The sequence below is a fragment of the Lissotriton vulgaris genome, chromosome 8, assembly GCF_964263255.1.
Source record: "Lissotriton vulgaris chromosome 8, aLisVul1.2, whole genome shotgun sequence".
In the NCBI taxonomy this organism is placed as follows: Eukaryota; Metazoa; Chordata; class Amphibia; order Caudata; family Salamandridae; genus Lissotriton; species Lissotriton vulgaris.
Genome location: NC_141696.1, coordinates 229,752,685 through 229,765,663, shown reverse-complemented (window position 1 = coordinate 229,765,663; position 12,979 = coordinate 229,752,685). Strand labels below are relative to the sequence as shown.

At 43.9% G+C, this 12,979-nt stretch overlaps 1 protein-coding gene across 1 annotated transcript in view; it reads right to left on the bottom strand.

Annotated features, from left to right (window-relative positions):
• The window catches only part of TIAM1 (TIAM Rac1 associated GEF 1), a 499,324-nt gene that overhangs the window by 221,298 nt on the left and 265,047 nt on the right, over window positions 1-12,979 (bottom strand). The window contains exons 8-10 of the mRNA XM_086934005.1: window positions 10,633-10,779; window positions 2,749-2,823; window positions 1,018-1,188 (exon numbers count right to left, since the gene is read on the bottom strand). Of these exons, the coding sequence (XP_086790131.1) occupies window positions 1,018-1,188; window positions 2,749-2,823; window positions 10,633-10,779 (393 nt within the window). The remainder of the gene's footprint in view (window positions 1-1,017; window positions 1,189-2,748; window positions 2,824-10,632; window positions 10,780-12,979) is intronic.

Below are 12,979 nucleotides of genomic sequence, written 5' to 3'. Positions count from 1 at the left end.
AGCAGAACTCGACAGGCTCACGGATGGCAGATGGCAAATTGGTGTGAAATGACAAAGACAAAATAGAAAAAAGGAAAAGAGAATAAGCGAGATGCAAGAGATAGAAGAAAGACTATGTTTGGTAAATGTCCACAGAAGACATCCGTACAACACATCTACAAAGACCATCATCATGACATGCAATTGGAGGGAGGCTGTCAAGTACCTTGAAAAGCTTGATTCCATGCTACCCAAAAAAGATCACGCGCTGCCTTGCTTACAACCCCATGCGCGGGATCCGGCGATGCCATAAGCTTGGCTCCTCAGCGGCTCCGGAAGCTGGGATCTGCAGCTTGCATTGGGGACCCACCGGGCAGGTAATTGCCCTAGACAGATGTTTTCTTCCTCAGCATCTTTCCATTAAGGACATATTATATGCTAGCACATCAACTGAGAAGGTTTAATTGTAAAACAGGCTGTGACGAGCGCGCGGCAGCCTCTGAGCTGTCAGGGGAGTGCCTGAGCTTTCAGCAGGCATCACTTCAATCAATTTCCCCCACGGTTTCATTGCTTGCAAAGCTCTGGGATCTTAAAGAAAATTGCCACTAGAGGGGAATATGACATTAATTTTACCGCTATACAAGAAACCCCACAGGGGAATCGAAATATTGAGTCCCAGACATGGCGGAAACGTATTTACCTAATTACACAACCATATCAAAACTCTTTTGGTTTACAGCTGTGCTTTAAACATAATCCTGTACTCCTGGGACCACTGGGTCCATCACAAACACTCAAAGATAGGGATATCCATTTCATAGCAAGGCATCAACTTCATACATTTGCGAGAAGCCTTCTCTTTTTCATACCACGTCACCAATATTTGCAGCAAGTCATCTGCCTCCGTTACATTAATTGGTTTATTTTTATCACCTTGCATAGTCATCTACTGTTTTGCATCTGCTACATATAATAGGGAAAAGTGTTTAACTGGAAAAAGGTTTTCAGAGCCATATATGGTAAAATCTCTCTCTCTACCTTGCAGATCGTGTCGAGAGCATCTCTTGCGGTGTATTCCGGGTGGATGATGGCAAGCACCGGCTGGTCATTTGGCAGACACACCCAGGATGGAGTTAGGTATTCTTGGACCCAAATGTCGCTCTCGTGATTGTGCTGATGGACATTTGTCAACGACACATCCTTATCCATCTAGACAGCAAAATGAAGAGTATCAAAGCGCTTCAAGGGAATGCAGTGCTACATGGGGAAACAAGCAAAAACTGCAGACATACAATGGAGGCTTTTGCATTTAAGGTAGTGCAGTACAGCATCCTTACCGAGGTTCATCACACGGATTTGGAAATGTATCTAGTTTTGCAGCAAAATTACCACCCCACCTCCACCCCCACTCCCTCCCTTTACAATGGCCAGAACAAAAAACGCTTGAAAAGCAGGCCACAACAATCCAGACCAGTCTGCGTGGTGTTTCCCCGGTCATTCCGCATGCAAAACTACTCTATTGAGGGAAACCCTGTATCTAAAGATGGGGTTTAAAACCAGCTTTTAACAGCATTTTTACAATCCTGAAAGAGATTTCAAATACTAGCTTACGTTTGTTTTTAGGTCATTGTTCAGTGTTTGCTCCTTTCAACTCAGCTGAGTTTCTGTCAATCATATCCAGTTTGAGAGGCCCCAGCCAGCTGGTAACATTTCAGCATTTGTTTAGAGCCAGTAGTACATGTTTTTTGCATCGTTCATGGTGGTAAGGAGCATTTTTAAGCTTTTGACTGCTTTTGGTGACTGCACACTGGGTCCCACATTTTTTAGACCCATTAAGTAAAGTGGTCCAGCAGGCACCTGGAATGGCAAAACCACATTCAAGCCACCTACAGCTTAAGTAAATGATGGTGTGTAGGACCATGTGCGATTCATCATTGAAGCCACCACAGGCATTCCGTCAAAAGATCGGGAAGTGAAACGCCTACGCTTGTAGGTACCTTAATCCCTTTAATGCACAAATGTCCAAAGTAAAATCGGGTGCATTTGACCACATACCAATTTTTTCAGGATTATCTCTATGTAAATAATTATTATTGTGATTTATGTACCTTTAAGTGGTTGTCATGGAAATCTGCATAGACCCAGAATTCCTTCACCTGCTTTTTACCCCCTGCTGTAAGGTTATCCAGGACCATCATCATCTAGATTATAGCTGGTATGATTAGCAATACAGTTTCATGATTAGTATTCATTCATCTTTTTACATGCCTTACTTCATACATGTCGCTATCAATGCAGAACGAGTTTGAGGATTCGACCAAAAAGAATGTTTAACTTGCACCACGCTTGGTATCTTTGGTGGGAGAGGTCTTTTTCCCTAGTCTTCTCAACATCAGTGAGAGATGAATTTAGTGCTTATTTTTTTTTTCTAATCCACATAAATAATAGGACCAAATATCTTGGTGAATTTTGGGGTTATCGAAAACCAAGGATAGTCAGTCTTGATTCCACAGCATGCTCTTTCTTCCACTGCTCTTCCTTTTTATCTCTTTATCGCACACGTATGGAGTTTTCAGATCTACTTTCGCCTTTCCACCCTGTGATTATATCTTTCTCTTCCTCGTAGCTCTCATTTTGGTTAAAAATATAATCATTGAAACTAAGTCCCAATCCACATAACTGAATGTCGCAGCCCATCGCCCCCTACCACCGGCACTGGATAATTGAACCGTCCAGCTTATGAAAACCTTTTTTAATAAAACAATTTACCTTGTCTTCAGACATTGTGTCATCAAATATTTCTTCCAAGGATTTCTTTACCGATTCCACGCCTTCACCGAACACCTGCACAGAAAGGAAACATTGGTAAAAGCTGGATACTGTGCTGATTTTACAGATCGTATAAAAGTTAACAAATTATTCAACAAAGGCTTAAGCACATATTTCAAGGCAACAAGAGAAGAATGTTTGGTGCCAAGAGAAAAGCAGTATTCTGTGTGGGTTTTGTACTTTGCCTATACTTGCTGCTGTGCACCAAGTCCTGGTCAGGTAGATGCGTAAGGGATCTATATTTTATCACGATGGGCACAGAAGCATGAAGTAGCGTGTACCGCAAATGATGTCAAGTGGAAGATTGGCACGCTTAATTTTGATGTCAGCATTGGTGCCTCCCATCATTTGGGAAAAACAATTACCCATTTCACAATATTCTAACTTAATAACAACCAAAAACACATTCCTGAGAAAAGCAAGGCATACTCTATCAGTCCTTTGGGAACCTATATAGCTACATTCAAAGTTAGGGATGACATGCTACTTGGCAATTAAGGCAAACAGGCCATTTTGAACACCGTTTCCAGTACTGGACCTTTGTATGATAACCTAATGCATTCCGGATGTTGTCAAAAAATCGGCCAAATGTTTTAAACACAACTTTCTTAAATCTCACCCAGAAACGCCCTTTGCTGACCCTTACTTCACACCACATAATGGAATCACGACCACTGATATAATTTTCTTCACTAGACGTAGAGCCCAATGGAGGAAAGCTTTCCTAGCCTTATTCTCTATCTCCTCGAAGAGGAAATCCGCACACGGTCTTATGATCTACACTGCTCCATCACAATTCTTCCATGCCACAGCCACCTTCACAATCTACAACAACATTCTCCACTATAAAAGATTATGTTTCTAACCCTCCCACCCCCTCCCAATTTACCCAACTTACTCATTTTCCCCTCACTCCCAGCACTCCGGTCACCACTACTCCTACCCTCCTTGACACTCTCACATCCCCTACCCCCCTCCCATCCCCTAACCCCTGCCATCCTTGAGCGCCGGTCCTCACTCTTCCCTCAACCTCTCTTTCTCACCCTCCAGCACCCCTCCATACTCTCCCCCTAACCCTCTCACGCCTCCAACCTGCTCTACCTTATCTACTAATTCACCTCTAGCACAATCTCTGTCTTCCCACTATGCCCACAGCCCCTTACACGCCCTGTCCCTCTTTCCCCTCCATCATCCCTCCCCCTACCGCCTCCCTATCCCATAACACCTTAGTCCTCCCTCTACCCTATACTGCATCCTCTCACGCTCCCTGTACAGTAGACGTCCCTCCTCTGGCTCCAAACAGAGACCACTCCCCACCCATTGAACCCCCCCAAGAACCCTGCACAGCAGTCGTTACCCCTATGGCTCCAAACAGAAACCATTCCCCTCCCTCTGTATCCCCCCACGCATCCTGCTCAGTAGTCGTTCCACCACTTACTCCAAGTTGTGACCATTCTCTTCTCAATTTTCTAACCATCATACCTCCCCTCCCTTCATTAGCCATTCCCACTTCCCCTTCACCTTCACTGTGCACTACATTCCATGCATCACCCCCCTTTCCCCCCCTTTGCCTTCATCTGATCTCTCTCCTAAATGAGTCTTATCCCCCAACCCATTTCTCACTCCAACTCCTCTACCATTCCAATCTACACCTTGGATAAGATTATGACAACTCTCCTTCAGATCAAAGACGATCTCCATTCCCTTAAAGATTTATTCTCGAAACAACCCACACATCCTTTACCCCCTAGTAACCCCTTACCATACAAGCGCTTCACCAAACCTCAAATTCCTTGCAAACAGAATCCTCCTTATTGGACATCCATCCTCTCACGTAATTCTTACACCCGTCCTCTTCGCAGCGTCAACCCATTCTCAGCGTACGACATTCGCTCTCTCCTACACTCATATGATCTCTCTCCCTTGACCCACACAGCCCCCACATATCTTCCCATTCCTACTATTCCTCTCAATCCCCACAGGTCCTCCAAACTGAACGATAGAGGTATTGTTGCCGATAATCTAAAAAAAGTCACACTCCACACAAACCCTCTTCCTCCCTCATCACTCCTCGGCTTAAATGCACTCTCCTGAACTGTAGATCGCCCCCCCGACATGCCTCAGACATTGCAGACCTCATTATCGCACATGACCTAGACCTGATCATACTCACCGAAACTTGGTTAACAGACTCCTCCTCACCACTCATTGGCGTTCTAGTTCCCCCTAATTACCACATCATTAGGCTAGACAGGGGTGGCAAAACAGTGGGTGGACTTGCATGCATTCCCCACAGAAATCTCGCAATCAGTAGATCCAGTTCACCTTTATTCTCCTGTGAACACCTTTGTCTTGATATCCTCAGCGAAGCTAACCCTGCTTTCTCCTACAGATTATCTACCACCCTCCAGGAGACAACCTCACCTTTACTGAACACCTCATGGATCTAATCACAACAAACAATGGACTTCAACATACACAGATTTTCCTTGGGGATTTCAACCTTCATTGGAACGACCACAACGACTCGGTGGTCAACTGTCTTAAAAACTTCCTCATCGACCTTGACCTCACACAAATTTGCAACAGCCCGACCCACGACAAAGGCTCTATCCTGGATCTTATTATCTCCAAAGCGGACTCTATCCAACTAGAGTCAATCCTACCCTGTGACTGGTCTGACCACTACATTATCACTTTCTTCATTATCGAAAAAATAAAGCTCATTCCCGCTCAAGCCACCAGACCCCAGGTCTGGAAGAGAGATCTGAAGAAACTCAATCCCAACTCACTACCCTCTCTCAACCACAATCTTCTCTTACCCCCCATTGGGGTTGTTGACGTACAGGCTCTTACCGACCACTACCTCAACTCGATGTCCTCAATTATCAACGCAGCTGCCCCCCTTCAATCAAAGAATGTCTCCTCAAAAATCTCTAAACCATGGTTTGACGGGACTCTTCATGATGATAGACGTGCGATGAGACTGGCAGAACGTAACTGGAGATCTGTTCCGTCAGCTTTGCACCTCAAAACACTTAAGAAAAAAAGAAACGCTTACTTCAGAAAAATCAAACGTTCGAAAACTACTTACTTTAGCCTCCAGCTTGATCAAGCAAAAAACCGACCAAAAAAACTGTTCGAGTTAATAAAAACTCAATCCAGAGATTTCCCTCAATCCCTCTCAAACACCTCTAATGCACTGCCATCCTGTGAAGAATTTTCTTCCTTCTTTAACTTAAAGACAGAAAACATCAGGAATGACCTCCTCACTGATCTAAATCTCTACTCTAACCCTCACAGTAAAACGCCCACTGAATTAAAAAACAATGCTTTGTGGTCATCCTTTGAAATGTACTCGGAAGAAAAAATTGCCAAGATTCTTAGCACACTGAAGCCTTCCAATCACCTCACTGACCCTCTACCCGCAAACGCCGTAAAGGACTTTATCCCATTACTTCTCCCCGTATGGACCAAAATCATTAATAGCTCACTCCAATAAGGATGCATCCCGGACTCCCTCAAAGAGGGACAGGTTTCTCCCATTTTAAAGAAACCCACAGCTGACCTCGACAATCTTAACAACTATCGCCCTATCACAAATATCTCTACCCTAGCCAAACTTCTAGAAAAATGCGTACACCTTCAATTGAATAATCACATCGACCACTTTCACCTCCTCAACCCATTTCAATCAGGTTTCCGAGCAGGCCACAGTACTGAATCTGCCATGACCCACATTATTGATGATGCACTTCAAATACTTGATCAGAATGGTTCCTGCCTCCTCATACTACTCGATCTCTCCTCAGCCTTCGATACAGTCAAACATGAGAATTTACTTGATCTGTTGAATCTCAGAATGGGTATCTCAGGGACAGTTCTCAATTGGTTCACCTCCTTTCTGCACAACAGGGCCCAAAAATTCAAGATCAACAATACTTTTTCCACTCCAGTCCCTGTAACACTTGGTGTCCCCCAAGGATCCTCCCTCTCCCCTACTCTGTTCAATCTAGTCATGGAACCACTTACCGCACTACTCCAAGCATCTAATGTTCAATTCCACATGTACGCTGATGACACCCAACTCTACCTCAAAATACACACCCTCGATGACATCAAAATACTCAACACAACGCTTAGAAACACACAGACCTGGCTAGCAGAGAATCACCTAAAACTTAACGCGCTAAAAACAGAATTCCTCCTAATAGCTCCTCCCACCAAAATCTCCATCACTCAGGCCTGGCTTAACCATCTCACTGCTCTCAACGTTCAACCTACTATTGTGGACTCTGCGAAATCTTTAGGCATAACCCTCGACGGCAATCTCAACATGCATCACCACATCAGCAATGCAACGAAGGGAGCTAATTTTCACATCAACACATTGCGGAAATTGAAACCTTTCCTCCCTCCCAAGGACTTCAAAACTGCAGTCCAAGGCTTGGTCATCCCATGACTGGAAAATGGAAGTGCTGCCCTCTGTGGTCTCCCTCTATTAACAATCACACCATTAAAAGCCTCTATCAATGCTGCAGCCAGACTTATCACAGGCTCTAAAAATAGGTCACACATCACTCCTGGTCTAAAAGCTTTAAACTGGCTGCCCTACGAAGCGAGAATACATCTGAAAATCGCCTGTATGACCCACAAAGCTTTACACCACAATTACCCCAGTTATCTCGCGCAGAAACTGACAATTTCTGGTGGATCAAGATCGACAAGAAGAGCAGTCAATCTTCTCTTGAAACCTAGGAGACTCCACAAGAAAAAAACGTATAAACGCTCCTTCTCAGGAATGGCGCCCAGGATATGGAATGCCCTCCCTCCAGAACTCAGACTTATCTCATCCACTGCATCCTTCAAAAAAGAAGTAAAAGCTCTCCTCTTAGCCAAATTTACCTGAACTTTGACTACTTAATTTGGTAACTCAATATTTTTCCTCCTGACACTGTTTATATTGGGTTTTTTTTGTATGTATATTCACTGCCTTGCCTGCTTGCCTCCTTACATTGTTTTTCTTTATGTTGTAACCATTTACACCTTTTCTCAAATGTTTTTGTTGAATTATTATTCATTTGTATGTATTTTCACACTCTGCTTGTAAAGCGCTCTGATATCCGTAAGGATCTTGTTCGCGCTCTATAAAACTTTCAAATAAATAAATAAATAAGTAGTCTAGTTTTACTTCCATTGAACATTAGATTGTTAAAGGGTTTCCCAATAGACGCTGCCTGAAGAGCAGTGTTTTCATTGTATTCAATAAGCATGGGTCTTAGCCTGAGTAGTGGCAGTGCAGAGGTTAAGTCTGAGCTAAGGCCTTGGATTGGGAATCGTCATCTTCGTCAAGCCTTGCATCATGATTGTCAGTGATTCACAGACGCATTCGGCATGTCAACACTATCCATGTTTCTAAAAATTCCATTTCATGATCTATCAGCCGCATGTACTGAGCCTTGTCTCAAAAGTCGCACTTGGTCCCTTGTCATCCCCACCCTGCAGACACTGAGTAGGAGAGATGTCCTGCAGGAGGGAGCAGGTGTATGTGACACACACATGAGGCAATGACACTCCAGACTAGCTGGGGCCCTCATCTTCCTTGGAGTCATAAATAGCTTCAAATACTGATCTGCATCCATTTAGATTGTTTCATACCAACAAGGCTTCACTGAATTCACCACCACTACCACAACCAGGGCCAACACTCGTTTTTACCAACAACTATAAGCATGGCTCTTCGATCAGAACACCATGGCCCATAGATACCTTTTTCACTTTTGTAACGTAAAAGTTGATATTTGGATATGCCGTCTTAAATGTGTTCCCGCATCATGCCTAGCATTTTAACCCTCTTTTTTCAATTGTTTTCTCTCCCGTTTTCCTCCCTCTATTTCTTCACATGTGTATTAAATAAATGACATTTATGCAAATGTTTGAAAGTATGCTAAGAGAAACCGGATTTACATTTTTGTCTTGATGATGATGCCCTGTATTTAAGGTGTGGCATCGAAACGTCGTCGACCAGTGAGCACCATATGTATTAAATAATGTTATATAATGCCTTTTACAATGGTGTGTTTAAATAGAATCAAGTCTGTGTAACTGAATACAAGTACAGACCGCCTTGTGCGCCTTTGCATAAAACCTCCCTTCTTGTTTTGTCTTGTGCACCGTGGGTCACGGGCCGTGCCCACTTGTCATTTTATGTTGAAACTTTGAGCTATTTCAAAAGATTTTGAAATTAATAAAATCCTGTCCGGCTGGACAAAGGACATACATGTTATCTTGTGTATGCCCATCATTCTCTGATTCTGACTAAACTAGGGACCACGGTTCCTTAAAATAGATTCCTGCCCAAGGCCCCTAGTGCAACTCCTTTGGGTTTCCCTTGTACCTTGTAGCACTTCACTGAATTCATGGCACGGATACCTCTTTTAATGTGTGCCCCAGATGTGGCAAGAGAAATGCATGACATCCCCATTTTCAAACAATTTGAAAAGTACACAAATGCTCAGTGCCAGCGAAAGATGGGGAGTCTGCCAAATGGATAATCAGATTTCTGGCAAAGAAAATACCAGATGGACACAGCATAGAAAGGATCCTGTAATTTGATGGATCAATAGCATTGGTCTTCCTAAATGCAGGGACAAAGACAACCCTTCCATTTCACTGGTGGATCACCACCAGCCAAACAGAGTAATTAGAAAAAAGGTATAATACTATGACCTATCAAACAGAATTAGATGTCAGAAGAGTATTTGTGAGGTTCTCTGGACTAACCATGTATGACAGTTTGCAGTGTAAAATAATTTTGCCTACTTTAGTAACAGAAGCAGTAATGTCATCTGAGATTTGTTGAGCAAAATGAGGAGGCTGTGAATCCTTATTGACACGGTAATGCACCCTAGAGATATAAACGGCCCATGATTATCAGAAGTCCGCCTTCTAGTTGCTCATCAAAAAGCCCTTAGCCAAAAGCGTCTAAGCAGCTCTAAAATAACAACCATGTAGCAAATTTATAAAACAGTTAAAAGTGATAACCTTCTTTCATCTGGTTGACATAATTTTATCTCTGACCATTATCCAAGTACAAAAGGGAATAGTGCAAGCTAAAACAATTCATATTTTAAATGTGTCAATATTTGGGTGCTCTTGCAGGTGTACGTGTTTTCCTTGTTATGGTGTCAACGTCTTGCTTCATTAATATGCAGACACTCTTTATGGCCAGTTTCATGCCCAACTGGTTTGTGGTCCTAAGTCTTCAAGGTCTATGATTCTCAGTTGTGTAGACGGTTGTAGGAACTGTGCTTCAGGAGGTTTATTTTCACAAATAAATGACTCTCTGTCATTTCGATATGTATGTGTGACTTTATTAACGCCTCTTTTTTCCCCTATCTCTATTTTTTCTTTCATCTCTCCCAAAGTACGCACGTATTTATGTATAGTTCAAATTGTTGGCTCGCAGGTCTGCAGCAGCTTTGGTATCTGTCTGCACAGATTGAACCCCACCAATGATGTCTGTCCTCCCACGATGTCTTCAATCTGCTTCTTCAGAATGTGTTCGATGTGAATCATATTCTACACATTACAGCTGTGATTCGGCTAACTTCCATGTGACGATATTTGTTGCATTTTTTATATTTGTACAGATTGTTGTTAAGTAACTAGCAGTTTTTTTATCATCTCTCGCTCATACAACTTGTCTACGTTGTTTGGAGGCCACTCATTAGGTTTGGTTGCACACACTAAATATGTCTGACAGGATCTCTGAACATGGAGTTGAGAAGAACTGACATACAAGGAGCTACTGATCAGTCTCACCTGATTGATACTTGGCCGGCCGTGCTTTTTCTTCGAGCTTGTATCCAGACCCCAAAGAGAGGAGAACCTGCTCTTCCTCTTGCTTGCTGATCTTGACATCGCCTGCGTTCTTCGCCTCACCGCAGCCTCTCCGGTACGAGCTGCTACCTGCAGCAACACCAGATGCAAGATGTATATGTGATATTGTCAGATTCCATGCAGAAATAGGCAGTGAATTAAAAAAAAAATCCACGCACCAGCCCACCCCTCTATGCCAGCTTTTCAACATTTAAAACTTGACGATATTTTGGGAATTTCTTCAATGGCCACAACATTGAACTTGAACGCCTTTAAGTTCAACAGAACTTGTATTATGCATGTCACAGTCTTTACCTGGAACTACAGGATCCCCCACCGGTCAAAATACTTTCTTCTTGGGTATAAAGTTTCTCGAAATTAGTGTTCTAATGTAGCATTAATGTAACTGTTTAGCATACTCGCCACCAATAACGTGAGTCACAGATACCTTTGTACATTCCTTTAATTCCATAGTGCTCCCTTCAGGGTCTAACAGAGGCCTTTTAAACGGCAACAAAGATGCATTAATTTTTTCTCTGCTGCACTTTGGGAAATTTAAACCCAAACCTCAGTACTTAATTGTATTATTGGGCAATATCGCTTAAAGTGAACCTGCAACAACTATCTTATGATTTTAGAAAATACAGAAAAAGGATGCAGACTTTTCTCTTCAGACATGAGACTACCCTCTCCTTCCAAATGTTCATGTCAAAGATTACTGTATCCCCCTTGCTCCCTTACAGCACTCAGAAGAATCTTTGGTGAGAGTGAGCGCTACACAAACACAATAAATAAATACCCATGCAAAAGCATGGGTATCAATGCCTGCATATATCCATGAAATACACCAACACTCAACTGCTAGGCATTAACATTTAAGATGATAGCTTATGTCCAGAAAGAGCGGGCTTCAAAGTCACGATTATTGCAGCACAGGGTCAAGATCAGAATGAAGTGTGTGCCACGTTCATACTCCGAAAAAGAAATATTGCGGATCGGTGATAATCTAAAAAAAAAAAAAAAGCGATGGAGTGATTAAAGAAATAGAAGAGACTTTTTTGTAAAGATTTCTCTAGGGGCTACTTTGACACTCAAAAGAGCAAAGTATGTCCTCTTGAATAACTTTCCTTAGTGTACGCAACCACTGAAAGCAGCCATTACCCTGTCATCATCACCACCTTTCTTCTCAAAGACAAATTAAATGCCCGCATCCCAGTGATGAAAAGTGAAAAGGGCTACAAACACAAAGATCCAAAAAGCGTCAGACTGATACATATATATCATGACGAGCTGAGGAGGATGAATCTGCCCCTCTCGGACCTATGTTGGACACCCATCATTCAAAGAATAGACAAAACCACTTTGCAAACAGTCGCAACTCAAACACAAGAGTTCACAGTACTGTAATGTCCGCTTTAAATGGGGTTTTTAGGTCTCGGACCGAAGGCTGCGCTTGCGCAGTCTCGCTCCGAGATTTAATGTTTTTTAGTATGGGGGCTTGAACCCGCCCCCCCCCCGTCTGCATTGGCTGGCTTCTTAAAAACGGAGGCCAGCCATTGGAGGAGAGGGGCATCACTCCGTTCAAGCCCCGTCTTTTTCCGATTCGGGGGCGTCTTTTTTCGCTTCTTTCTTGTTTTCTTTCTCTCCTCTTCCCATTGGCTGGAATTTTACCTTCCAGACAATGGGAAGAGGAGAGAAAGAAAATCACGCCCCCGAGTCAGAAAATGACAGTGCTTTCTTCGAGGCATTTCTGCTTCGCCTCGGAGAAAGAAGGTGGTGTCATGGCTTTGTCTGGCCGTGCAACAGACGGAGCCTCCCCCTCCGCGCCCCCCCTGAGCAGGTAAGTTTTTGGGCGTCTGTTCCCTTGTGCTTTCCAACCCCCCCCTCGTTGTGCGTCTGTTCCCTTGTGCTTTCCGCCCCCCCCCCCCTCGGTGTGCGTCTGTTCCCTCGTGCTTTCCCCCCCCCTCGTTGTGCATCTGTTCCCTCGTGCCGCACCCTCGTTGTGCTTGCTTTCCAGTCCCCGACTGCTGTTGAAGGCCGAGGTGCGACTGGAAGCGGCGTGGAGGAAAATCGAGAGGCCTGCGGACAGAGCACTACCGGCGGAGGGTAAAAGCTGCTGAGGCGAGGTAAGCACAGCCCGCTTTCCCCCTGGAGGCCTCGTGGTGACAGGGACCACCGGTGAGCCTGGGTGGCTGGCTGGGAACGCCAAGGCGGGCTGGCTGCCAACGCTGGCTGCTGCACTTCGAGGCCGCAGGCCCTGCCCCTTCGCTTTGCTGGCTGCACAGGTGGC